The sequence below is a fragment of the Lichenostomus cassidix genome, chromosome 9 (assembly GCF_008360975.1).
Source record: "Lichenostomus cassidix isolate B80296 chromosome 9, HeHo_3.0, whole genome shotgun sequence".
NCBI classification, from domain to species: domain Eukaryota; kingdom Metazoa; phylum Chordata; class Aves; order Passeriformes; family Meliphagidae; genus Lichenostomus; species Lichenostomus cassidix.
The window spans coordinates 23,906,411-23,932,931 of record NC_139490.1 but is presented as its reverse complement, the minus strand read 5'-3'; the positions used below and the strand labels follow the sequence as shown (position 1 = coordinate 23,932,931).

General features: G+C 45.6%; 1 protein-coding gene across 1 annotated transcript; it reads right to left on the bottom strand.

Moving 5' to 3' along the window:
- Window positions 1-858: 858 nt before the first annotated feature.
- EHHADH (enoyl-CoA hydratase and 3-hydroxyacyl CoA dehydrogenase) lies at window positions 859-26,454 on the bottom strand. Its single transcript, XM_085069971.1, has 7 exons — window positions 26,300-26,454; window positions 19,762-19,865; window positions 18,841-19,013; window positions 17,152-17,263; window positions 16,832-16,936; window positions 10,440-10,781; window positions 859-3,354 (listed from the first exon to the last, which is right to left on the bottom strand). Exons 1-7 carry the CDS (start codon window positions 26,368-26,370, stop codon window positions 2,084-2,086), a joined length of 2,178 nt encoding a protein of 725 aa, XP_084926097.1. The 5' UTR covers window positions 26,371-26,454; the 3' UTR covers window positions 859-2,083.
- Between the last annotated feature and the right edge of the window lie 67 nt (window positions 26,455-26,521).

The following is a 26,521-nucleotide window of genomic DNA, read 5'->3' as shown; positions in this document are numbered from 1 at the left end:
TGGCTGCTGGGATGTCAGGCAGACAGAACGATCGATGCTGGGCCGCTTTGGTCGATGTGAATTTACAAATGGACTGTCAGGACAGACATTACTGTTGTGAATAGCCTCTGTTCTCAGCAATTCCTGAGAAGGGGAACGGGCCCACCAAAGGCACCAGCACACAGGTGCTGCAGGTGATGGGAAGCACTTCTGCCCCAGGATAGAAGCTGGTGGGTCTCATATATGGGATAATATTGCTGCTCCAGAGGAAAGGCACATCCTCTGCTCCGCAGCCTGCTCCCACTGCAAGGAAATTGCCCTTTTCCAACTGATCCCCAGTGTGGGTGAACACCACAGCACGAGGCACAGGAGAGGGGAGGTTAGCCCGGGCAGGGCATCGTGTCCAGAGCTGTCCTGGGGCTGACAGACCAGCTGCCAGCAAGCCAGGGCTGTTGTGTAACGTTGAGGAGCCTGCTCACATGGAAGCAGCACTTCACCTTGGAGATAAGATGGCTTGCTCTCAGCAGTGGCACTTAAGTGATTTGGGGCAAACTACCCCAGTTTGCTAGGCCTAGCGTGTCTCCTTCTCCAGTCCTGGAGAAAAATCCTCCCTGGAAGCAGGCACTTGGTTTGGCCTGTGACTCCTGAAGGGTTTCCTGCCCTCAGTCTTGCTCCTTGACCCACTGGTGGACGGGAGTAGACAAAGGTCAAAATAAGACATATTTAGAAAAAAGAGGAATGCAGCTTTTCAGACACCAACTCCTCCACAAATAGGAAAATTATCTAATGCCACCATGTAAAGAAGTGATGGGGAAAAAACAAAAGCCAAGCATATTTGCTTTTTTTCTGCTATCCCACGTGACACCATATAATCTGTCATTAGATAATCAAAGCAGTTTTATTAAATTAAAAGCAAAAATTAAACATTCACTGTCCCTGAGAAGGGAATACAGACTAACCTATTCCCCACACCAGACTGGAAGATACATTCGCTAGACATGTGAAATGGGAGACTTTGTCCCAAAGCATCAAGCCTGGAGCAAGTTGGCTCCCTCTCCCTCTGCTCTGCCCTTTGCTAGAGATCTGCCACCTCCCTGGCTGCCTTCAGCTGTGTCCCTGCGTGCACAGCTCTCGTGCTGTGCACTTCTCAGAGCACCCTCTGCCCATGGGAAATCCTGGTCAGTGCCAGGCCGTGTTTCAGTCTGGTCAATTAGAGCCTGTTGAGCCCCAAGACCTGATAGCTGTAGGCAAGCAAGATGCAGGGAGTGATGGCAACATATTCCCACAGTGAAGAGATGCCAGAAGATGTTTCTGCTTGGACAAAGCCAGGTGGGGATAATGGCAACAGAGGATGGAGTCTGGATGCAGAAAGGCAGACATGAGCCAGCACCACAGGGCAGGTTAGTCAAGTTGATGTATTTGTGGCTTTTCTGGCATTTAATAGAGTCTCCTCTGCAGCAGGGAGCAGGGACAGTACCAGGGGACAGAAAGAGATGGCCCCTTGCTCTCTGCCCAGACTTGCTATGTCCACTTCATTTGACTTTACCTCTGAAAGGTGTTGCACCCTTGTGCCATCTGCCCCCCAGCAGTAGGAAGGGAGCAAGTTCCAGCTGGCTGGCTGCAGAAGAGCCAGGGAATTGAGTGGAGGTGGTTGCACAGGAAAGAACTGTACAAACTGGGAAATAGGTTGAAAGCAGGATCTGGTAGGTCCAGTAGGTCTTGGGAGAACTGTGATCATAACTTTCTTGGCTCCAGCCATGATTTGCATTGTGGGCTGTAGATGCTGCTCCCTGCCTTCCCCAAAATCAGACTGGAAGAGGAGTACAGCTGTGATGACCTGCAGGCAGTGCAAAATGAGATAAGCCTTTAGACCTCAGTGTGCGAATACAGCGGGTGAGGCTGGGGCTGCGAGAGAAGGATGGATGAAGGCAGCGGTGACCTGCAGCAGGTGGGGGACTGCAATCAATCACTGGCCAAAGTTATTCCCTGCAGAGGCCCAGGAAGGCCTGTGACTTTGTTTATGGGCCTGTGGCACTTGGGGTTTGATTGGAAAAACAGTGCAATTAAAGCACTGGTTTCATGAGATCAGCCTCCATCAGAGGAATCACAGCTTGGAGCTCTGCCGGCTGAGGTAGGACATCCACTCCTTGAGCGGGGGGTTCCCCACAGCCACCAGCTTTTTCAGAAAGGCACTGGGCCGGAGCCCGGGCACATCGGGGTGGGCCTCAGAGTACTTCTGCAGTTTAGCCAGCACGCGGGGGAGCCCCACGGTGGAGGCATAGAACATGGGGCCACCCCTGTGCTTCGGCCACCCGTAGCCATTGATGTAAATGACATCCAGGTGCTCTGGGCCTGATGCTATTCCCTCAGCCAGGATGGCAAACCCCTCGTTGATGAGGGAAAATAAACACCGCTCCAGGATTTCCTCCTGGTCTATAAAGCGGGTCTTGATGCGGTGGGTGTGTCTGTAGTGGGCCAGGAAGTCATGAAGCCATGGGTCTGGTGTGGCTGTCCTGCCCCCAGCCTTCTCGTAGCGGTACCAGCCATTGCCAGTTTTCTGGCCGAAGTGGCCGTGCTCACACAGGAGGTCTGGCAGGGGGCTGTAGCGCTGGCTGTGCCGCTGCCGGGCTGGCGTGCCCGCAGGGAGGGATGGCCCTGTCAGGCCCTGGTCCTGCCGAGACCTCCAGCCCACGTCCAGCCCGGCAAGGTCAGACATGCGGAAAGGGCCTATCTTAAACCCAAAATCTTCCAGAACCTGATCTACTGCTTCTGGTCTGCTTCCTTCCTCTAAAAGGAAAACCGCCTGTTGTACGTATGGATACATCATGCGATTCCCAACAAACCCAAAACAATTCCCTACCACCACTCCAACTTTGTTCAGGGCTTTGGCCAGCTGCATAGCAGTGGCGATGGCAGTGGGGGACGTGTGGCGGCCGTAGATGATTTCCAGCAGCCTCATCACGTGGGCAGGGGAGAAGAAGTGTGTGCCAATGACCTGCTGTGGGCGGCTCGTGGCAGAAGCTATTTCGTCGATGTTCAGGGCTGATGTGTTTGTACACAGCAAGGTCCCTGGTTTGCAGATCTTTGACAGTTTGTGGAATATTTCCTTCTTTAGTGCCATGTTCTCAAACACAGCCTCGATGACTAGGTCTACATCACGCAACAGATCAAAGTCCACTGTGAACTGGAGATGTGCAGGGTTATGGAAATCCAGGGTCTGGGCAGCCCCCTCCATTTTCATAGCCTCGTGCTGCAAAAGGAGCATCACAGCTTTTCTTCCCTTGTTCAAATACTCCAGATCCTGCTCCAGGGCTACCACAGGTATGTTGGCCTTAACCAGAGAAGCCACAATTCCTTGTCCCATTGTTCCCAGCCCTAGGGATAAAAGTGAGATAGAATCAAAGACTATGAATAGAAAATTAATCTCTTGACAGTAGCATTTCCTCTGTATCTCCAAGATAAAAAGTCGAGGCTTCTGGAAAACAAGTGGTGTACACATAGAAAACAGATATTTAAGACTGTGAAAAAAGAAGGTGAATTTGCTCTTTCAATGAGCCTAAATGTTTGAAAAGAGGTAGCACAAAAGCAAGTTAGTATCCTTACTAGCTTACAAAATTCCAGTGGGATTCACTCAATGTGCACAGACTGTGTGATTCATGTCTTCTCTCTGCAAAGTCTTATACCTGTGGAAACCAGGATTGCTTAGGAGAGAGAACCTGGGGATCAAAGAGAGAAGATCTGTGTTACAGCTGCAACCCTGTTACCCCCTTCTGCAGGCAGGTTCAAAGCAAGCTTCACCCTGAGAGTATCAGTGCCTCGCTGTTCCTGTGAGATGGTCTGTTATGGGCATTGAGCAGACACATCCCCCCAGAGATTTTGACACCGGCAATGCTCAAACAGTTGGTTTCTCCCTCCTCCTTCCAAGCTTCCTCTTTGTCTCCCTCCTCTTCTCCCTCTGCGCTTCATCACGTAATCTTTGGAGCAAAAAAAACTTCAGCTGCTATTTCTGTAAAGACTTGGATGCTGATCTGCTCTAAACTTTGTTTCTGACGTGTTGTGTGTCTCTCAGTGCCAGGTCAAATGGGATGGAACTAACACAGCATTCTTAATCTAGATTGCAACATCTTCTCTCTCCTTTTAGATCACTCTGGTATATCAGTAGCCTTTTGCCTGCTGTTCACTTTATATCAGGCATCTCTGCCCACCAGGAACTCTCCAACTCCTCCAACACAGTCCATTCCTAACTTCTGGATATTCTCAAAGTCAGTCTTCCTTGTCCAACTGCACAGTTAAAGCTCCTGCCCAGAATTCCTGTAACTGAGAATCCATTTATTCTGTAATTATTTTCTCGAAGATCCATAAATGTGCTACCTGCAGCTCATGCCCCCAGGAATACCAGTGTAGAGATTACTGGCTTGATCCCTTGCACCAGCTCTGCCCTCTGACATTAAATGAATCTCCATTTCCCTGTGACACACAACCCACACCACTGATCCTGCTCTCCCATGGTGGAGGCTTTTCCAACTCAATTAATACAAACTAGCAAAGGAAGGTCAGCACAATTTTGCCAGCTTTACAAGTACGAAGCCTCTGAAAGGGAGGATTATTAATATCCTAAATAAAGCAGCAGCCAGACAAAATACAGGTTTGTTATAATTCTGTATAAATGATTTTTTTAATCCCAGGTTTACAAATGAAAGTCAGCTAAACAAATAAACAGAAACAAGGGGATTAAAAAAATTATCTAAAGCAGCTTTGTAAAGAAGAGCTGAAATTATGTCATCATTTAAACAAGTTCCAGCAACCAAGGTCAGACAAGGTAGGACGTTTTTCCTGCATGCTACACACCCTTGGTATAGTTTCTGCCCACCTTCATCTTGTGTGCACACAAGACATTTCAAACGTTCCCTGCTTAGCCACCAGAAGATAGTTTTTACTGGCATCACTAGCTGGCACCCTGCTTATAAACCATCATTAGACTCCTAAGTAAGTGCTGAAGTTCCTTTCTAGGAAATTAGATTTGCTACTTCATAATCAAGTTCTGTTGAAAACTAATTTGAAAATAAAACTAGAATAACATGAATCAGCTCTTAGTAATTCAGTATCTGTGGTTTGCTGACTGAAAAAACCTGAACACAAGTAGCTCCTCCCACTGTGCTCACTCTCCAGAGCCTTTGATGTGGGAGCAGGTACAATTAGGGACAGGTTTTCCCTGGCTTTGGTGGGCTACAGGAACTGCTTTCTTACTACAGTGCAGGAGGGTAACTCACCCCCCAAGCCTAACCCCATCTATCAGGCTCTCTTTAGAGAGCTTGAAGTCAGCCTGAAGTGGTTGCAGTTCCACATGGTTCCCTCTTGAGGTATCTTCCTTTCCAGGGTGGAGGCCTGGGGTTTCTCCCTAGAATCTCCAAGCTCTGCACATCCTGGGTCTTACTCGCTCCTGATCCTCCCAGCTTCAGTCTCATGACTGAAATCTTAGCAGTTCTCTTGCAATATGAACACACTGTCTCTTCCTTAATCAAAACCTCTTCCGCGAGCAGATATTCCCCAGCCTTCTTTCCCAGGGAAGCTCTGCAATGGTGCCAGGTGATTCCCCTGGTTGCTTTCATCATGAGTACTCCATGTAGGTTTTAGCCATCCCATGAGAGACAGGCACACATGCTTGTAGTACTACACTTTCTAGGCCACGGGAACAGACTTATAGATAAGATATGAGCTTGCCAAGCTTGTTTCTGACCTAAAAAAGCTGTCTCTCAACTTCCTACAGAACTCTGCAATGGCCTGTATGAAATGATGTTTAATGAAGCTGGCAGAGAGAGTAATGAAAGCCCCAAGGGGGTTGTTACATTAGAGCTTGCACAGCATGATTCCCCTGGAAATATTTTTTAAAATTGGGCTATAAAACTAAGAACAGCTTTGGCTATCTAGCAGGGAAAGATGCATTTCTGAGGACTCTTCTTTTGCAATTCAGAAAGCCAAATGATCTTGGGGAAGAATATGTTAGAACAGGAAAAAATTGTAGGGAATCATTAGGCCTTACACAGAAGGCTGTGGAAGAAAGAGAAAGGGAGGTGTTTCATGCTTAGCTCAGATCACACAAGCCGAAACACGGCAAGGAACTACTCCAGAATTTCTACTGTATGTTCCATTTTCTTACTCAGTAGTGCTCTCCCTTCCCCCAAACCATGAAAACACTATGTTCTCATTTTTCATGCAGGGGACTGTTTTCATGTCCAAGGCACGTCTTCCCAAAAGGCTGAAATCTGCTTCAGGAACAAGAACAGTGCCCAGCCATCCTGCTCCCGGTCTTTTGTTGTGAAATGAAGCTTTGACATATAATTAAAACTACACTTGCACATATGTAATTTCAGGCCAAATATGGGCAGGACAAATCCATTTGCTGGGCAAGCTGAGTGAATAATGATGGTTAATTATTGATCTGTCATGTGAGGTACTTAGAATAAGAAAAATCATACAAAATTAATTGAAAGACTCTAAAAACAAATTTCAAAACAAAAGAAATTGAAATATGTACAAGGCAGATCATGTACAGTCACACACACTACAGAAATACTGATCAGTGGAAAGCATTCTGAACTATAATGAATATTTGGACTTAAAAATGCCTGGCAATGGAAATAATCCTTTATAGACTGGTAAAAATATGCAAGAACGGTTCCAGTTCTCCTGTTGAAAACAACAATAAGCAATTGGCAGTGATGGGCTGCTGCAGGCTGGGGCTGCTGCTTTCTCTGTTTCAGGGTATCAGTTTCAAGCAAAAATGTGATATTCCAGGCAAGCAGGGAGCTGTGGGGAGATGCAGTTGGAAGTGACACAGAGAAAAGAATCCTCTTTAGGGGTAATGAGGAACCAGAGAAAGTGAAAAGAGGTGGGAGCCAAGAGTTCAGAACAACAAAAGCAAATGAAACAAAAAGTCAACATGAAAAAGTCAACACGATCTTTTCAGTTGCTTCCCACCATGCAGCAATAAGACATGGAAGCAGCAGCATAATGCAACATGGGTTTAGTGTGTGAAACAGCAAAGCACTGTCTGTGGGAAAGTGGGATCTGCATGGTTTCTGAAGAGCCTAAATTGACACAGCATCTTTCTCTGACTGTTCTCCCCTCTGCAGCGAAAATAGAGAGATCCTGGGTCACCTAGGTAGACTCAATACTTGCATAGATGAGCAGCACTATTTTAAAAGGTGTCAGTCCCTTGAAAATCATCCCTAGGATTTTGATTTCTGGTGGTGCAAGGATGTACTTCAGATCAAAAACGTGAAGTTACCAAATACTGTAGAGCATTGTGCTGGCTGGAGAATGACTTTTTGTTACAGTAGCCTGAAAGAAAAAACACGATTGTGTTGGCATGTTCTCTGCCTCTCTGTAATGGACTCACAATTTCATGGATATCAAGAGGCAAAATAGGAGGAAAATCTTCCAAAGGAAGGAAAAAAAGGCAGGTGCAGAAAAAAGTGATGGAAAGCAGTGACACTTTGGTGTGGGAATCAGGGTTGAAAGGAGGTGATCAAGAACCCCCAAGAAAAGAGATGTCACGTGAAATGAAGTATGATGTGAACAAGAGCATAAGCAAAGAAAGCTCTAACTGGTGGGATCCAGAGGCTGTGTGATGGGACCAGTGATTCAGCAAAGGCTGGAGTCTGGGTGAGTGTCTGAGTGCACTGATGAGCTTTAATGCCCCTGAGGAGCCACACCTGGAGCCTCCACCCACCTGCACTGCCCATTGTCCTGAGCCCCGTTTAAGATCAGACTGGGCTTGTAGCCCTATCTTAAGCTTCTTTGGAGGAGTCTTGGTGGCTTGCTGTGGCTATGGCCACTGTTGATCCAGACCACAGCCTGCAGACTAGCTTCCTGCCTTTACCTTGGACCTCCACCATCCTGGGAGCTTTGCTTGATTGCCTGTACTTCCAGTAGGTCCTGGCCATGATCTCTGGGCCTGCCCTGCCTGCCTTGATCAGGTACTGTAAATATTAATGCAGCAGTGGGTTGTGCTGCCATCCAGAGGGAGAAATGGGTGGGCAGGAGCTCAAGGAACATAGAAGTGTAAAGTCCTGCATGTGGGGAAGAACAGTCCTGTACACCAGTATGTTCTGGGGGCTGGCTGCTGGAAAGCAGCTCCCCAGAAAAGGGTCTGAGGTTGCTGGTGGACACCAGGTTGACTCAGCAGCAATATGACCTTGTGGCAGAGAAGATTAATGGTATATGGAGCTGTATCAGGAGGGGTCTTGCTGGCACCTCGAGGGAGGTGAGCCTGCCCCTCTACGTGGCACTAGTGAGACCACAGCTGGAGTGCTGGGTCCACCTCTGGGCTTCCCAGTACAAGAGATCACATCAAGTGATTGCAGAGAGTTCAGTGAAGGGCAGATAGGATGATTTAGGGACTGGAGTGTGTCTCATGAGGAAGGGCTGAGAGAGCTGTGACTTCAGGATAGAGAAGGCTTGGGGGGATCTCACCCATGTATATATAAATACCTGAGAGAAAGGTACCTGGTAAAGAACATGGAGCCAGACTCAAATGGCCCCTGGTGATAAAATCAGAGGTCATGGGCACAAGCTGAAACATGGCAGTTCCATCTGAATATAAGTAAATAATTCTTTTTAGTATGGGATTGTCCAGAGAAATTGTGGAGTCTTCACCCCTGGAGACATTCAAGAGTTGTCTGGACATGGTCCTGAGCAACTGGCTCTGGGTGACTCCGTTTAAGTAGAGAGGTTGGACAAGACGACATTCAGAGGTGCCTTCCTGCCTCAAAGATTCTGTGGCTCTGCCCCCTGGGAGGTGTTATTGCCATTGGTTCCCCATCCCTGCAGTGCAGCTACTCCCTGCCAGTAGGTAATTAACGGAATATGTTGAACGTGGCTAATGTGAAGGTTGCCTGTTACCCTGGGCATCCTAAGCAGGAGCAAGGAAGGAATATCTTGGTATCTGGTCCTGGTCTAATTACTCCTGGAATTCTGTTACCACTTTGGCTATGCACATTTTATGAAGTGTTGAAAAATTGGAGAAGTTTAGGGTCATTAAAATGACCAGAGTGTGACAGACTGCGCTCTGCAGTAGAAGTATCAAAGCACTTAGTTTATGTAGTCTGCAGAAGTAGGAGTTAACTTCAGCATTGTTTGTAGTCAGCTAAGAAAACACTGAAATTTGGGGGGTAAGCTGGGGCAATTTCAGCTCAGAATTCAGAAATCTGTCCAGAGATGAGCAGCAAATGCTTTATCTGATGGGTGGGAGATGCAGCCCAGTCAGTTGCATTTGGAAATGAAATACAGATTATATTTCTACTTGAAACTTTCAAATAGAGGTTGCATTTGTCCTCAGAATTCCCTCTAGCTCAGTTACAGCCCCAAAATAGGCAGCTCAGCTCTAACAGCCCTTCTGGCTAAACTGTCACTGTGATTAGATCTTTGCAAGTGTGTTGTTCTGGCATGGCTTAGCAGCACAGAGCAGAGACTATCCCTCCTGGTCACCTGGTCATTCCTACAAACTCCAGCACGAGCCCTCCTGTCAAAGCATACGCTGCAGGACTGACTGTGTCCAAAGTCCTGTGCTCGTCAAGTAACAGAGTAAACAATAAATTAACACCTTTTTACCTGAATGTTTTAACAGCCGCAGATGCTTCTCACAGGGTTTGTGGAGCAATGTTTAAAAACCTATCTCTGTTAAAAATATAGCATGGCAGCTAATGAAGAGAACTTCCAAAAAAACCCTCTATGGCCTGAAATGAGTTGTCATTTCAGGAGCCCTGAGAAGCACCCAGAAAAAGGCAGAGTTGATCTGGTGAGATTTCCTTGAAACAGAATGGATGTTTTCCAAGTGCTCCATTACTTGTCTAACCATTTTTGAGTGCTACTATCAACAGCCAGAGCTGAAAGATATTTTTTTTTAATCTCAGCAGTGCATCGAAGGTTTTATTTAAATTGCTCTTATAAAAAATTAATTGAAGGCATTATCTTGCTGGGCTACAAAATGGCAGGAGTGGATCCCAGAGAGATGAAATCTTCTTAAAATACAGCTGTCAAAACATTTTTGTATTAATACATCTCTGAGTGACTCTATGCACATGCACTTGCAGTACAGAACTAGACCAGGAGGAGGAGAATATCACACAAACCTGCTTCTAACACGGAGCAAAGCCGGGACTGGGTGTTTAAAAGGGAGCAGACTGCTTATGGTCCACACACGAAGCTGTCTGTGAAGAGAGAAAACGCTATTCTTCCAGAGAAAGAGGAGGCATCAGGTACTAATCTAGTGGTCTGTGAGTCGCTATCTGCATTTGGAGCTTCCCAGTGCGGTGTCAAGTTCACCAATGTGTGTGGAGTATCTGCGGGTGCGATGGGTGTGAGTGACTGCTGGGGACTGCCAGCGCGGTCCCAGCGGTGTCCCCGTTGAGCTCAGCTCTTGGCTGTGCTCACAACCCACCGCAGCTCGCTGCCCTTACCTATGACGGCGGCTGAGCGCACGGGCTGCGGGGCAGCGCTGCCCCAGGAGGCTCCGGCCGGAGTTGCCCACCTGCGCACGGCTCTCTCGGCGAAGAAGGCGTACTGCAGCGCCTGGGCCTGCCCGGAGCTCAGCAGCACCCCGAACAGCTCCCGCTCCCGCCGCACTCCCTCGGCAAAGGGCTTCTCGGTGGCTGCTCGCACGGCCTGGAAGCACAGCTCCGGAGCCAGGAACCCCCGCGCCCGCTTCTTCACCTTCACGAGAGCTTCCTGCAGAAACTCTTCCATGTTGGGCAGTGCGGGAACTGCCTTCAGGCTGAGCCTGCGGTGTCCCAAGGGCTGACCTTGGGGGAGAGAAATGGAGTTACAGAACAAAGCATCCACATCTTTTCTGATGTAATCTTCCCAGACTACAGATTTCCACCCCTTTTCACAGGCTTGGGAAGGCAGTCTGCCGCTTCTCTGAATTTCACTGCATTAGGGCTTGCATGGCACAGTGAGCTGGCTCTAGAACTAAAGCATCTAACATTTCTCCTTGCCTCTGTTTGCTCTGATGATAACAAATTTTCAAGTCCCTTCTCAGACTTCAAAGAAGTAAGACTTCAGTTTCAAAGAAGCAATTACCTTCTTCCTTTTCTTAGGTTCAGAGTGCCCTAACTTTCCATTTCTCTCCCTCTCCAGCTGCCACATTCATATGGATCTTTCTATAAGCTTCAGTAACAAAGTTTTCCTCCAATATCGTTTAGTATTCAGCACCTAATTGACACTAGCCAGAGGTATTCCAGCCAGAGTCCTGACCCAGACATTGATAAGAGATTGGGAAATACACCCTGACTTCAGCTCTTCCCTGACTAAAGTAGCCCTTCAATTCACTTCGGAGCTAACCAAGAGGAGACCTCACTCAGCATGAGCTGAGCAGTAAGTGAATAACAAGGGAGAGTTCATGTTTGTGTCAGCAAGGGATGAATCAAACGACCACACAAATATGGGAAGTTCATTACAGAAAAATGTTGCTATGGTGATACCTAGAAAGGATTTTAACTGAGAGAACTTAGTTACATTTCAGATGCCAAAATTCCCTGTCTTCTTTGTAAGTCCAGACTCTGACCTGGCCATACTCAGATGTCTCTCTGCTCTTAATGGCAGCTGGCTCAGTAAAGACCATGGAGGAACAAGATCAGCAATTTGGGATGTATCCCCTTGGTATTGCAACACAGGGGATACATCCCAAATTGTTGACAAAGACCCTGCTTGTCATAGCAGCCACATCCAGATCATTAACTGTAGCATGTCATTGCATGGATTGCTAGTGTTGTTCCCAGAAGCAGCCAGGACTGCCACCAAAGTCGGCTGGTGGGCTGAGAACCTTCTGCTGAAGCTCTCTGGGGACAGCATCTCCTTGCCCTCTTCTCTTGGAGGAGCGCTGCCATGGAGGCACACTTCCCTCCAAGGCATCGTATTGCATCCAGCTCCCCCTCCTCTTCCTGTTGACTGAGCTAGGGAAGTGCTAATGTGTCAGCAGAAGACTCAGGAAATCCTACAGAGAATGCTGAAGAGCAGGAATAATGGTGGCACTGCAGGCATGGTTGCCTGAGGAACATGTCCTGACTCTAGCTCTAACTCCAAGACTGAGCACTGCTTAGGAGAAACAGAAATACAAGTTTTCAGGAAGAGTTAATATATTAATTTTCTGTAGTAAAGGTCTTCAGAGCTCAGGTTTTTTAATTAAGCCTCTTAATGAGGACAAAAAGATGAACACTCACTGTGTAAGTAGCTTCCCTTGTAATCTGAGTTCATAAAAATGTTTTCACATTGACAGTGGATATAATTTGTATCAGCCAGTATTGCAGGATTTAGTCAGGATAATGTTCCTTTAGTTTGGAATATTTTTTCCCATAAATCTAAGTTCTTAACTCAGAAATGCTCTTTATCTGGAGTTCTTTATTTAGGACTTAAATAGTGGGTTTCATTCCACCACAAGACAAGCTTGGGCTTGTCCCAGAAAGTTGGTCTGATGGCTGGAAGACTGAGCAGATCAAGGGACTTCATATGACATGCAGTGGAAAGGACTGCTAAAAAAAGGAATAACACTGGGAGCCTTTAAGCTTGGTCTTCAGACAGCAAATAGCACCTGTAACCACAAATACTGATGTGGGACAGGAGACAGTTCCTCAGACTCAAAAAAGTAACTCAGGATCCTGCAATAAAACTCTTATTTAGCTGCAAATTAAATAGGTTTTCAACAGCACCTCTGCAATATCATAGCTCCTGCAATGCTAATAAGAATAAAGGACATGTTTATGAACAGGAAAGAATTAACAGAATACAAAGCTGGGAAGAAGAGATCAGTGTGGGACACCTGCAGCTTGATTTCTGAAATCAAGCCAGCAGGAAGATGATGAACAGTGTCAGACACAGTGCTGCAGGAAAAGCATCATCCACACACAGGAGCTAGCACAGACTCCTGCTTTGTTTAACCAGGCTTGTAGTCCAGGTGGCACAAAGCACAGATCAAGTCTTTAAAATTTCTATCCACAAATGCACCATGTATGCATGCAGTATCAAATATTATGTTATTTAAATAAAGAAGTATCATCCCAGAGTTGTAAACCCTTGGGATACTGCAGGGTGGCACAGGCAAGAGGCAGGACAAGCCTAATGTTCTTCCTCGTGCAGGGAACTGCTTGTGAATTTGTGAGGAATAAAGCCAAGCCTGGTCCCTGCCCCTCAGGCTGGCAGAGACAAGTCCAGGCCATGTCAGACCCTTCACAAACTCTGTTTGTGCCCAGGACACTTTGCTAGGCCTCTGTCTAAAGAAGGTGTCAGCCAGAACCTTGAGCTCTGGGGAGAGATTAAAATGTCTTGATACTGTGCATCTTGGCAGAGATGACTCATGGAAGGGCATTGCAGCTGTAAGGGAAAGCCTTTCCTCCAGCCTCCATATCAAGGGCTCAATTACCCACCTGCATCTGTTCCGCCCCTGGCTTTGATGAGCCTCGATAGGAACAACTGCCTCCTCCGCAGCAACTGCCAGTGGCTTACAGGCAGAAACTCATCATCTTTCCACACAGATTAATACCTGGGGGACTTGAGCTACTCCAAATTGCTTTGATTTTCCTTGGCTCTTTGGTGCAAGGCACTGGTACTGGTGTGCTCTGAGGTCAATCAGCACATGTGGTCAGAAAGCAAGGGGTGTATATGGAGAGCTTCAAAACCTGCTGTGTGGAGGCCAGAAGCCCATTCCTCCTCCAGCTGAGGAAGACTAGAGCAGGCCAACAAGAAGTGGGCAGGATGAGCTGCAAGCTGCTTGCCTGCCACCCGCAGTTCCAGCCATTTGTCAATTTTGTGATGCCATCAGCTGGGAAAAGCCTGAAATGCAGCTCCGGATTACTGCAGTGATCATCAAGCACATTTAATGAAAGGATGTTCTCCTTGTCCCCAAGGATTTAGCTCCTGTCTGTTTCTTTTTAAAAATGCCTTCAGAAGTGAAGATGTTTTCTTTAGCCTGGAGAAGCCAGCTTGCCTGGAGAGGTCAGAGAATTATTCTCACTTCCTATCTGCAATATATAGATATTGGTTTTCAATGAAAAATCTAATGCAGAATCAGTAATTGCCTCTGTGTATTCCTAAACCCACTTACTGTTTCAGAGCATCTTTTGAAGATGTTCTTCATTAGGAACAATCTATAAAAATGTATGGATGAGAATGCTCCCTCAACATGACGTAAAAGTAGCTCTGTCAGCTGTGTATCACAACAGTAATCAAGGACCCCTGATACAGTAAGGCAGTCATTTGAGACTGATCTCTTGACATGAGATACTGCAGCTCCAGCGCTGAGAAAGCTTTAGAAGAAAATTATTTCTGAATTGATTCTTTGAGACTTATCTGGCAGTACAGCCTTCCCAGGAATAGAAATTCCAGTGGTGACAAAACTAGTTATTTAGCTAGACTGCTCTGTAAGTAGTCAGCAGCTGTTAGCTTTATGTTTAAAAAAAATTCTCATCAGAAACAAAATGCTGCATGCCACACAAAGCCAGTGGACTTCTGTGATGGCTTTTTGGGGTGTTTCTGGTACATTCTCTTTGGTTTTATTAAGATTATCTAAAAAACATTCACTGAAAACAGAACTCAATGTGAACAAACCCCACACCAACCATATAAGACTGTCATCTCTTCTGCAGCCCTGTTAGTTCTTGATGGAGAAAAACGAAAGTGCTGCCTTGCCTTTGTATGACAGGAAAATTATAAACTTTAGGCAAAGGCCAAAGCTAGGAATGACTCAAAAGGAACATACAGGCTCTGGGTACACCAATCTTTCAAATTATTAGATAACTTGAGGGTAAACGGTGCATCAAAACTTGTCATGGTCTTCTGCGGGGTCTAATGAGAAATTTTTCAAGCAGGAAGGAAATAGATTAGCTGGCTCGCCAGTGTTTTCACTATTAAAACATGTACTGTAAATGCCAGTAAAGCTGTTGGAAAGAGTCTGAAAGCATTTTTAAAGTCCTGTGGGAGTAGATATATAGTGTGATGTGAAACACCATCAATGACATTACTCATTTTTGCTGAGGTAACTCAAGCCAGCAATAAACAGATTGAAAATCTAATAATGGGCAAGACTGGGATAGGCTATCTGCTGAACATTCAGCCAGGATCCTTGTATGCTTATACAACTCCACCAAAAAAAAAAAAAAAAATAGTAGTGACAATTTCCAAAGAAGATGAAGCTAAAGAATAGGAATTTGCCAGTGGACACAAGCTCCAGAGAGCAAGTTCCCCTGAGAAATAGTGTGGTCAATGCTTCCTTCTTGGGGGTCTCCTCTAAGGTGAAGCTGGCTTTCACAACTGTCAGCCCCTGCACAACATCTGTCATGGAAGAAACAAGCATGCAAATAGCTAAACTTCACCTGATTGCACACAGCATTTGTTGAAATCCAGAATGTTTTCTGGTTTGCCAGTTCCAGCAATGTATCCATTACTCATTTCATGACACACTGCTGCTGCTGCCATCAGTGCTGCTTTAGATCTTGTGCAAGGCATCATTCAGAGCCCAGAGGATACATCACAGGGAGCACTCTTTGTTGGGTTAATTTGCCTAGGAGAATGGTAATATTTCCCTACTCTCTCAACAGATGGAGAAACAGAATTCTCACTCAAAACAGACAAACTCAGTGAACCAAACTACCTTTGTTATTCTTAGAAGCAGCAGTGAAGTACATCATCCATCTCTTGCTATATTATCCATCTTATTACCCATCTTATATTCAGTCTGATGACATATAGGAAAGAGAAAAGAGGACTGCTTATGTCATTGATTCTGCACTAGAGAATGAAGCCCGAATATACTGTAGGATGAATACAGTGATAAGGAAGGGCATCTGCTATAGAAAACTCAGCCAAAAAACACCTTGGCACCTGTGTGGTACATCTCAAGGTGAGGGGGAAGTATACAAGACACTGATATTTAAGAACAGTCCATACTTTGATGTACCTTAAAATATGGTGCACTGTTATCTAGGACAAAGCTTAGGCTGCCTCAGCTTCTAGCATGGAGAAGGGGCCTTGTCTGTAGTGAAGAGAACTGGAGGAGCAAAAACAACACCTCAGCTTGGAACAGCATTGTCTGTAAAGGCCATGTGATCAAAGGAGGAAGGGTTTTTTGCTGTCTTACTTCCATCTCATTGTGACAGAGTCCCAGATGAAATCCAGTGGTCAGGTTCCAAAAGCACAAGGAGGTTAGTAGTGGAAAAATGCCCTGTTTTCTCTCAAGGCAATGCTCTCATGCTGCACAAGGAATGATCCTCTTCCTAAGTTAACTCCAGTGAATTTGATTCTGTTGTTTCTAAGATGGCGAATAAAATTTCTCCCCATTCCTCCAGTCTGCACAGGCCATTTTTTTATGTGGCACCCAAAGGATTAGGGACAGAGTCACTTACAGACCATGGATCATTAAATTGGTCTGAGGATGTGCCAGCCCCTCCTATATAGGGGGAAAGTTATTTTTGCTCAGCCATTATGGATGGTGCAACCAGAATGCAGGCAATGCCAGCTGGGATTCAGAATGATATATGGAAAGAGCACTTACTCCCCAAAACCTGCAGAGTGCAGCATCCCAGAGGAGCATGTGAGTTTGGATATATGATTAAAAAAGCAGGAGGACTTGATATGTATCTGTTCTCTGAAAATTACTTGAATTTCTGCAGCTTTCCAGCATTTGCTTTTTTTCACTTCAGACAACAGGAAAAAACTTTGCAATGAATTCTATCTTACATGGATGCCAAAACTCAAGAATGGAGCATATAAATTGGAACAAACTGGTGTGCTTTGTTCTGACTCTTTTCAGCCCTGAAACATCACCGATTATTTCCTGGCACTGCTACAATTTGTTCCTCACCAATCACTTTGTTTGCCAAACGGATTGCTGCCTCAATGGTGTTTTCTTCCACAATTTCATCAACCAAGCCCAGCTTCAGTGCTTCAGTTGCTGGAATGTGTTTTCCTGTGATAAAAAAGAGAAATAAGGTGACTACAGTGGAGCCTCATGGGCAATTTTGTTCTTTTCCATCTGATCAAATGACTTGTGCATCTGGTCATTATCCCCTCATAGGTGGAAGCAAGTTGAATTTCAACCCAAGTATAGGTAAAAAAATCTTTGTTTTAGACCAAGGTGGTATGAGTCAATGCCATATTCTTCTATATAGACATAGCAGTTACCTGTAGTGATCATATCCAGAGCAGCTGGTACTCCAATCAGTCTTGGGAGTCGCTGAGTGCCTTCAGCACCTGGAAGTAACCCAATGGTGACCTCTGGCAAACCCATCCGAGCCTAAAATGAAGTAAAATTCAACAATAAATCTGATTAGAAAGAGTAGAAAGTATTAGAAAGATAATTGCAAGCTGAGCAATACAGAGGAAAGACAAAGAGATGTGAGTCACATTGCTCCTCTAGGAAGCCTCAGAATTTCTACATAGAAACTTCATCCTTGCTTTTTGCCATATAAAATATTTAAGAAAAAAGCCCACTTGACCATTTCCAGAATTCCTGTACAAATGCACAAGGAAAACATGACCTTTCAGAGGACTTCTGTGCTAGTTCAGCACTGGGGGAGAGCTGTGGGGCCAACTGCATTCCCCAGATTGACACGTGTCAATGCTTTCAAGTAGTTGTTACCAGCTCCTGGAGGGCACACTGACTGGTGTGTCACCTCCTATTCTAATTCTTGAAAGTGTAGTAAAGGGTTGGAAAGATTCTTAAAACAATCTTGTTTCACCACCTGCCATGGACATGGACACATTTCACTCGACCAGGTTGCTCAGAGCCCCATCTGACCTGGCCTTGGACATCGCTGAGCTCTTCCCTGATCTTCCTTTAGCTGTCTCTTGGTGCATTTGACATCTGGTAGAGTCACAGCAGAGAAGTCAGGGCCAGCAGGAAGTGCGTGGGTGTCTTCTCTTAACAAATGTATCTATATTTTGCTGCCTTTAAAAAAATAGTTTGCCCATTTTCTATTGAGCTTTTAAGAGATTTTGAGTTACTTTAAGACCACTGCTTATAGTTCCAGTAGTCATGGCACTTCATGATGTGGTTTAGTGTGCATGGTGGTAATTGGTCAAAGGTTGGATTTAGGGATCTTGGAGGTTTTTTCCAACCTTAATGATTCTGTGATTCCATGGCCCTCACCTTAGGTAGCACATAGGGTGAGGTGGAAGATATCTTTATGCCACACTGCCATGGAAAAACAGTGACTTACTGCAGAAGTGAGGGGATGGCCCTGTCACTGAGGAGTCTCTACAAGGAGACAGGTACTGCTCAAAGGTGGTTCAGCACTCCTGAACTTTGAAGGAGGGGATTGAAGAAGAAAACCCCAGATCACTCCTTAAGACTCTTAAAGCTGTCTTTTGGTCAAAGTGCTCCTTGGGGACCCAGAGCTCATGGGGAATCTGACCATAAATGCTCCATGCTAGCTGAGTTTCAGCTACCTGTAGAAACTAGGCCATGAACAGAAAGAAGTGCAGAAGGGCTGGGGAAAAAATAAATAAGAGAAAGTCACGCTGCATGAGTCAGCAAGATACAGTTGCCTGCATCAGAATATGGATGATGAAACCTAGGGCAAATTAACGTTTGGTTACTGAAGTTTCTATGCAGCCATCTTATCCTTCTTGTTACAAACCAGCTTTATATTTAGAAACAACTCAAAATTAGTTAGTAAGACTTAGGAAAGTACATCAAGGGTGGTGGTGAAGGATGTCTGAACACACAGACTTGTACCCTATAGCTATGAAGGTACTCTCCTCTGGGCAGAGGGTCCCAAGAAAGGCACCCTGTCCCTCTTCTCTGCCCGTGCCTCCTGTAAGTGGCTCCTGACGCCTTCAGCAGCCCCTCTGGCCCTCAGGGTGTGTTACCTTCACGTGTGCAATGCGGTAGTGACAGCCCAGCGCCACCTCCAGGCCTCCTCCCAAGGCGACGCCTTCGATGGCTGCCACCACCGGCTTCTCGCTGCTTTCGATGAGAGACACGATGGGGCCCAGGCCAGTGCCATGTCTCTTTGGAGAGGAAAATCCTCGGATGTCAGCTCCTGAGGGAGTACCAAGAGATTAGGATGAATTAGCGGTCAAGGTGGTGACTGGAAAAATCCTTCCTTCTGTGCCACTGGACACAGCTACTGACAGCCGCCCAAGTCCTTGCAGAGCAATGCTGCTGGCAGGAGAGTGGGTAACAGGGATCAAACCCTTTTGGAACCACCTTCAAGCAGCCCTGGATCCTTGATCCTGTTCAGAGAGCTCTGGGGAAGGCTGAGTACAAAAATACAGAGTATTTTTGTATGGGTCGTGAAGTCACTGCAGAAATTTGCAAACATCTTTGGTGTAATAATGAGCCTGGAGTAGTTTTGTGTAAATTACTGCTAACAAGCAATGTAGAGCTCCACAGAAATTCCCTAGCTTTTCAGGCTTCTAGAACTGGAGAAGATCTGTTATTGGCCACTGCCCCACCCCAGGTACATTTCATACACTGGACCAGAAAATGGTCCAGAGATTTTACATAAACAAAGCTTTGGAGACTAAGGGAGCACCGGAATATTATGGAGTTGAGCAGCTCTCCCTCATTTCAGCACGAACAGACCAGTTTATTTCTGGCCTGGACAGTCTAGCTTGTCATGTGCACCATGTCAATTGTGGCACAGCAAAATAGGCAAAGCCCCCTGTCCTGTGGCCAGTTCCAGCCAAATCAGGATTTTTCTCAGCAGTATTATGAGGCAGAGAATCTTCAGATATGATGGGTGGAGAGTGTTTCCTCTTTTGCTCAGGCTCTGTTTGATGTCTTACCTGCACTGAATTTCCCATTTTCACCACAAATCATAACAGCTTTCACTGAGGGATCTGCTTCAGCTTTCTTCAGCCCATCCTCTAAACCCTGGAGAACTGCCAGACTGAAATAAAATAGAGATTCAGTAACCATCAACTACATCCCCTTCCAAGAGGTCTGTGTTATAAACACCGAGCAGCCCAGTGGAAATGAGCACCATGTCCAACAGTCTGTCCAGTATCCTGTCTGGTGCCACGGCCTCTCCAGGTGAATCCTGCCCTTGGCCTCCCTCCCTCCCAAGGACAAGCACCCAAATCCAACAGGCTAACTGCTGACCTGTCAGTCAATGCTTGGAGAGTCAACTTCAGGCTATGACACTGCTGTTTCCACAGCAAGCATCACAGGGAAATGTTCTTTTGACAATGTCTTTATGAATTAAACATTCAGATTTTCAGGAAAACAGTTTAGCGTAATTTAAAAGTAATTAATGCTAAACCACTGATAATCTGGGAACTTTTTGAAAGGAGCTCTAGGGATAAAAAACTTATCTTTCAAACACCTGACAGAGGCTCTGTTGATGTTAATAATGCTTTCACCTTGTGAAGATCTGCACATAAGTCTAGACTTAAACTCATGTGGGGTCCTGTCAAAGGGAATTTGGGCATGAAACACTACACAGAACATGTTTGACTCATCTGAACAGGTAGTTCTGCAAACACCAACAGTAAATGCAGCCAGCTAAGAATTAACAAAGAATTTAGAAATGGATCTGCAGAAGCATAAATAGTGTTTTTTCAAATCAGATATTTAAAAAGTCTGGCCCAGCTGTATATCCACTTTCAATTTGCCTCTTTAAAGCTTATTTATATATGTTTGTGTTGATGGACATGGAGAGCATAGTCTGTTTTAGAAGGTGGTAACAATAGAGAATAGTAGGTAAAAACAGAAGCATTAACATTCTAGTAATAGAAATATTAAGACAAATTTTGTGTATATATAATTTAGATACTAAAATATACTGATATACACACTGTTTTAAGTATATAGTTTGTGAGACACTATTCTTTGTGTATGTGTAGAGATGCCTCTGACACAGAAAATCTGAGCCACAAGCAGTTGGAGGCTGGAGGAATATCCAAGAAGTATCATCCATGCTTGCCCTGCCCTGTATAGAACCAGCAATCTTTCCTAGACTTTCTGCAAACCATGAGCCCAGCTCCACGTGTAACCTCGGTGGTGATGAGAAGGGAGCAGAACTCTGCTGATGCCCAATGGAGAGGTGTACTGTTAATTACACAGAACTAATAGAAAGGCCCAAGGCATGCTCATCTTGTGCATGTTTCTCTATGTATTTGAGGACATTTCATCTAAAAAGGAAGCTTGTTGTGAAGTAGATGAAAAACACATCACTGTACTCCTGCACACACACATTTTTACAGGGCAGTGCTTGCAGCATTCATGTGATAATCCATAGTCTGAGAAAGGAAACCTGGGAACCCAAGGTCTAAGCCCTGTAAGCCAGCTGTGTGAAGGACTGCCAGACATCCTCTGCATATTCCTCCTTCAAAATCAAAAATTAAGAGAAGCCATTAGCAAAGTCTATCAAACAGGGCTGTTGGCTGGGATGGGCTGTCTAGGAGGGTCTCAAGGACCATCTGCTGCCTGGATAAGGCTGAGCTACATAGAAGGGTCAGTGGGAGCCCAGAGAGCTGACCATCAGAGATTGGGAAAAGTGTTATTTTTGGAGAGAGAACAGACAGTTGTGTACCAGTTTCCCAATCCAGACATCAAAGACAACTCTGAAGTCTGATGTTAGTAACAGTTCTGGAAGCTGAAACTTAAGATGAGAATAAGTTTGCCATGCTAAAGTAAAACTGTGAGGTGAGTCAGTAAAGGTCCTTACACTGAATGTAGCGCCACGTAGCAGATTATGAGAGTCTTTCCAAATTGTATATACTAAATATGTTTTCATATGGTAATTGTTTTTTATCTCCCTCCCCTTGGCATATCTGTGGCTGCTGCTATTTGTGGAGCACTCACAGGATACACCCAATGCTCCCTGCTCTTGGAGTTCTGTTTGTGCATCAGTAGAGACCCAGGCCACAGCAATACCAACCTCACCCAGGTGGGAGTGGGCTGGGAGATTGCTGGGAAAGCCATTAGGAAATGTCATTACACTCTACAAACCATGGTGCAAAGAGGGAGAAAAAGTATGTCCCATGATCCAAACAAATGTGAAGTTACTAATTTGCAAATATTGTATAGACAATCCTGTCAGGAACAGACAAGAAGTAATCAGTATTTCTGTGTCTGTTCCAGGCATGTGATCAGCAGATGCAAAATGCCCATCTAAAAGGGTTGCCTGCAGCAAATGGAAAGGTTCAGGGTTTTATGGAGGAAATCAGTTACAAGCCCTCAGCACTTACAGCAACATACTCCTACCAAAATAAAAACTAGTCATCAAGGCTGCCACAAAACCAGTTTGATCCCTACATCACCTTTATTAACCCTACAGGACTGTTTATGCTAGTGAATAACTTGGTGTTTGTATACATATCTCTTATCTTTCCATATAACTTTCTCTCAGTGGGTATTTTTGTGGGATAAAAAGGAAAGAAAATCAGACTTTTTGCAGTTTCTTGTTTTCCTAAGATGGAGTGACAAGTTTGCCTTGGATATATCACAGTCCAACACACTGCATTGCTTTGTCACTCACTTGTTATAACTGGCACTAAAAGATGCAATTTTCAATTAAAGTACTGTAGTAAAATATATGATGTAGAATTATAAAAATACTCAGGAGAATAGAATCCCAACATCAAACTGCTAGAGCATTAAAGAAACAAAAAGTCACTATAATTTGCATAAGTATTTCATTACTGTGATAGTGTCATTCATGTGGCAGTAACAATGCAAAAATTCCCTCCATGCATTCCAAGGTTGCATTCCATGCCACACAGTCAGCTCCACCATGGATACTATTTTGATTGCAAGAAAAGTGATTCTGACTAGGTGATTCTGACTAGGTGATTCAGTGTTACAGATTTCAGAAGCACAAAGCAGGCGCTGTTAAAGAGCAGGTGCACACCAGAGTAAGAGAATATTCTTGCAGATTACCACACCAGGTTGTTTTTATTTTACAGAACTCATTGCAGTGACTGTGATGTGCTGGATTTGTAACAGGGTTTTAATATTTACCTTAATTGTTTCACCTTTTAGCTGGGGCTTGTGAATGTTATTTTTTTTATTAAAAAAAAAAAAAAAAAAAAAAAAATATATATATATATATGGGAATCCTGAAAATTTAACTAGTCACATTTAAAGAAGTGAGACTTTAATCCAACAGCAGAAAATGTTGTTTATGGAAAACATTCAGGTCTGGTCCTTTCCCTTTGTACTTTTCCTGGCTTCTAATAAGTTTTAAAAACCTGAAAATCCCAAACCTGAACAACAACAGTCCAGGCTCTCCCATTGTCACAGGCTCCTTGTCCTCTGGATAGCTTCCTGCAGTATTTTTCTTTGAACTAACTGCTGGGCATTTACATAACTCTCCTCTTGAAATTGAGGACTTGTGTGCTGGAGTTACCTGCTCTGCTCTCTCTTGCTTCAGTGTCAGATCCAGCTGTGTAGTAGCTGCTGTCACAAGTTGTTGCGTGACTAGTTGCTAATACAACCTGAACAGCCATGCACGTAAATTAAGGCCAGAGCCAGAATGGCATCCTTTTGGTAGAATTTTAGAATAGTTGTTTTAGGAAGCAGATGCTTATTCAGCCCAGAATTTTCTCCCTGCATCTCATCCCGATGAGGTGTTGATCCAGTCCAACATGGGTAATCACATTCTCCCCTCACTGCTGTCTGTCTGAAACTGCAGCTTCTCTAATCTCCTTTACATTTTCTGTTTTTTATGGTGATCAGGGTCAGAAGGACAATCCTGGCATCCAGGGAGTGCCTTTCCCAATCAAACCTGTTACACTGTCATACTTCATAGCATCCCACACATAAGCTCCCCTATTGCACATCCTCCCCTATCCTCCCTGGAGCTTTTCTGTCCTTGTCAGCTCAAATGCTGAAATACTCCTTAAAGTCCTTCTAATTCCCAGTGCCAGCAGCCTCCTCTGCTGAGAAGGGGTACCATCCTTTCTCTTGTGAGTCTTGTTTTTCTGTTCCCCAAGACTCCCAGTTCTTTGCATATCTAAATCCCTTCTCTCAATGCCATGGTCTCATAAATGCACATCTCTGAATACTGAACTTCTGCAAACCAGGAAAAAACTCTCCAAACAAAGCAAATTTGGCATATGCTACCTCTGCTGGTGGAGAGAAAGATTAGCTTAAAGGGGAGTCTGTGTGGGAGCCAAATTTGCTGCCAGACTCTCAAGTCAGCACACATTGCTCAGGAAAGCAGTGCCCTCAGGTACTTGCACAGCAGAGGATGGTGTCATACAGGAAAAAGCAAATTCCTGCCCACCAGTTGCTTCTAAAGTGCTAATGGCCAGTGTGATGGCCAGGAGGGGTGAAATGGATAATGGGGAGAGTTAAGGGGAGGCTGGAGCAGAGCAGAAAAACTCACCAGTCTTAAAAAGCATCTGTGCCTGCTGTGAAATGAAATTTTCAGGATTGCAGGACATGGCTCCTGCCTGTAACTTTCACTGCCTGCTACCACCTGTGCAGCCAAATATTACCAAGAGCAGTCACAGACCTGCTCTCTGTGGTCCAGTACAGAAATGTGCAGAAGCAGGAGGAGCACCCAGGCATCAGAGTGTGCTCTGCCTTTCCTAGCTGTAGTCAGGTCAGCTAAAAACTACCTAATGGCAAGGTGTGAGAATAGGGTGTGAGAATTATGGACTTCTTTTAAGGGAAGTATTATCCTGGCATGCCACCAAGGACCACAGACATGTCTCAAGTTGTAGTTTACTGAATCTGAAGTCTGACAGGTTCTTCCTTCTTCCTCCTGGTACTGGGGGACAGGACCACAACCACAACATCTGTCACCCCTGGTGTATCAGAACTGTACCTTGCTGTAAGGGCACTGCGGGGCCCGGGGCAAAGGGCAGCAAAAGCAGAGGTCTGTCCTGAAGGAGTTGTTGTGCAACTGCTGTTCAAAAGCAGAGATGACTTTGGGTTTTCTCCGAGACTACTCAAAACAGGGGGGTTAAGGTTCCTTATCCATGTATCTGTTACTGTTAATTGTTGGAGTCAGTGATTTTAAAGCTCTTTCAACCTCAGCAATTCTATAATTCTTTAGCTCTGTATTTTGTATTTTTTATGTTAAGGGTGGAAAGTTTATTGTGAGCACAGCCTGGAAGTTTTCTAAGACTGGTCTTGGGTGCAGGAGGTCCAAAGGGTGCCTTACACCCTTACAGTGCTGGGAGTCGTACACATCTGGTTCATCTAAATGCAGCAAGTCTCTCCAAGTTTCTCATGGTAATTATCTCAGCATGTGAAAATGTTCTTACTGCGCTTCTAAGCATGTTGCAACGGAAGAGTGAGCTTTGCCAGCTACAATGTAGCTTTGCTCAGAAGAGCAGCAGGTTTCATCTCCTTTTCATGCTCTCACTTGTCTTCACCAGCTTCTTTTTAACAAACTTTCTGATTTATAAGTCAAGCACAGCTGCAGTGGTTTTCTTCTGGCTTATGAATATAGACTGAATAGGCACTATGGTCACTCTTACTGAACAACTACAGCTGCTTAGAAAGGTTCTACATGCCATTCAGAGCTAAAGGAACTAAAATGTAAAGCTGAAAAAGCATGTAAGTCCTTTTCAAGACACATGGAAAACTAAAATTCCAGAGGCTCCTACAGATTGGTGTTTGACTTTTTCACTGGCTCATGTTTGAGATCACATGGGACCTTTCTTGACCCAGATCAATATTTAGAGGTCAATTCCTTAATCATTTCTAAAGGGCAGATGATAGCCTTCTGATAGCCCTGGCTGGGTTTAATCCTGGTCCCAGCTCTGCTTGTTGAACCACACCTGGTCTCCACAGAGCCCTTTGCCCTCACCCCCGTGCACACTTGGCCAGCGCAGGGATTTGCCAGGCAAGTGCTGAGCAGTGTGTGGGGTAGGCAATTAAACCAGGAAATCGGAGAATTAGCTTGCACCAAGCAGCGCTGGAGGCACTCCAGGCTGAGCAAACACTGCTGTGCTATGTCTTGCTGTAAGCAGTGTCTTGATGTTTTAAGACTGGAAGGTGATGAGAAATAGGCAAAGTTTTAAACAGCTGCTGGGGAAGATGACAGAGAGGAGCCTGGCACCTCTCCTGCTGAACCCTCCAACTAGAAATCATAAGAAGGAGCAGAAGTTATGGCAAAGTTCAGCATGTTTTTGCAAAGCGAGATCCAAGCTCCCTCTGAAGGAGCCGCCCGAGGGAACCGAGCGGTGTAGGAGAAGTCCCGGCAGAGGCTCTCTGGGGCCGCAAGCCCCGGGACCGGGGGGAGCCTCACTGGGGCACGGAGAGGGGAATGAGATGAAAAGGACGGAAATCGGAGAATCCCCCGCCCCGCTCCCAAGGGGTTCCCCCAGCCCCGGCGCGGCGCTTCTCGCGGGGTGCCGGCGGTACCTGAGCGCGTTGACCGGCGGGTTGCGGAGCCGGATGACGGCCACGGCCGAGCCCCTCACGTACTGCGCCATGCTGAGCACTCCCGCTGCCCCCTGTCCCCGTGTCCCCGGGCCGGGCCCCGGCTCGCCCCGCCTGCAGCCCGCCCTCCCCGCCCGGTCACCGCGGGGCTGGCCCCGGGCCCGGCCTGCAGAGAGCTGGCTCTGCTGCGGTTGCAAAATGTGG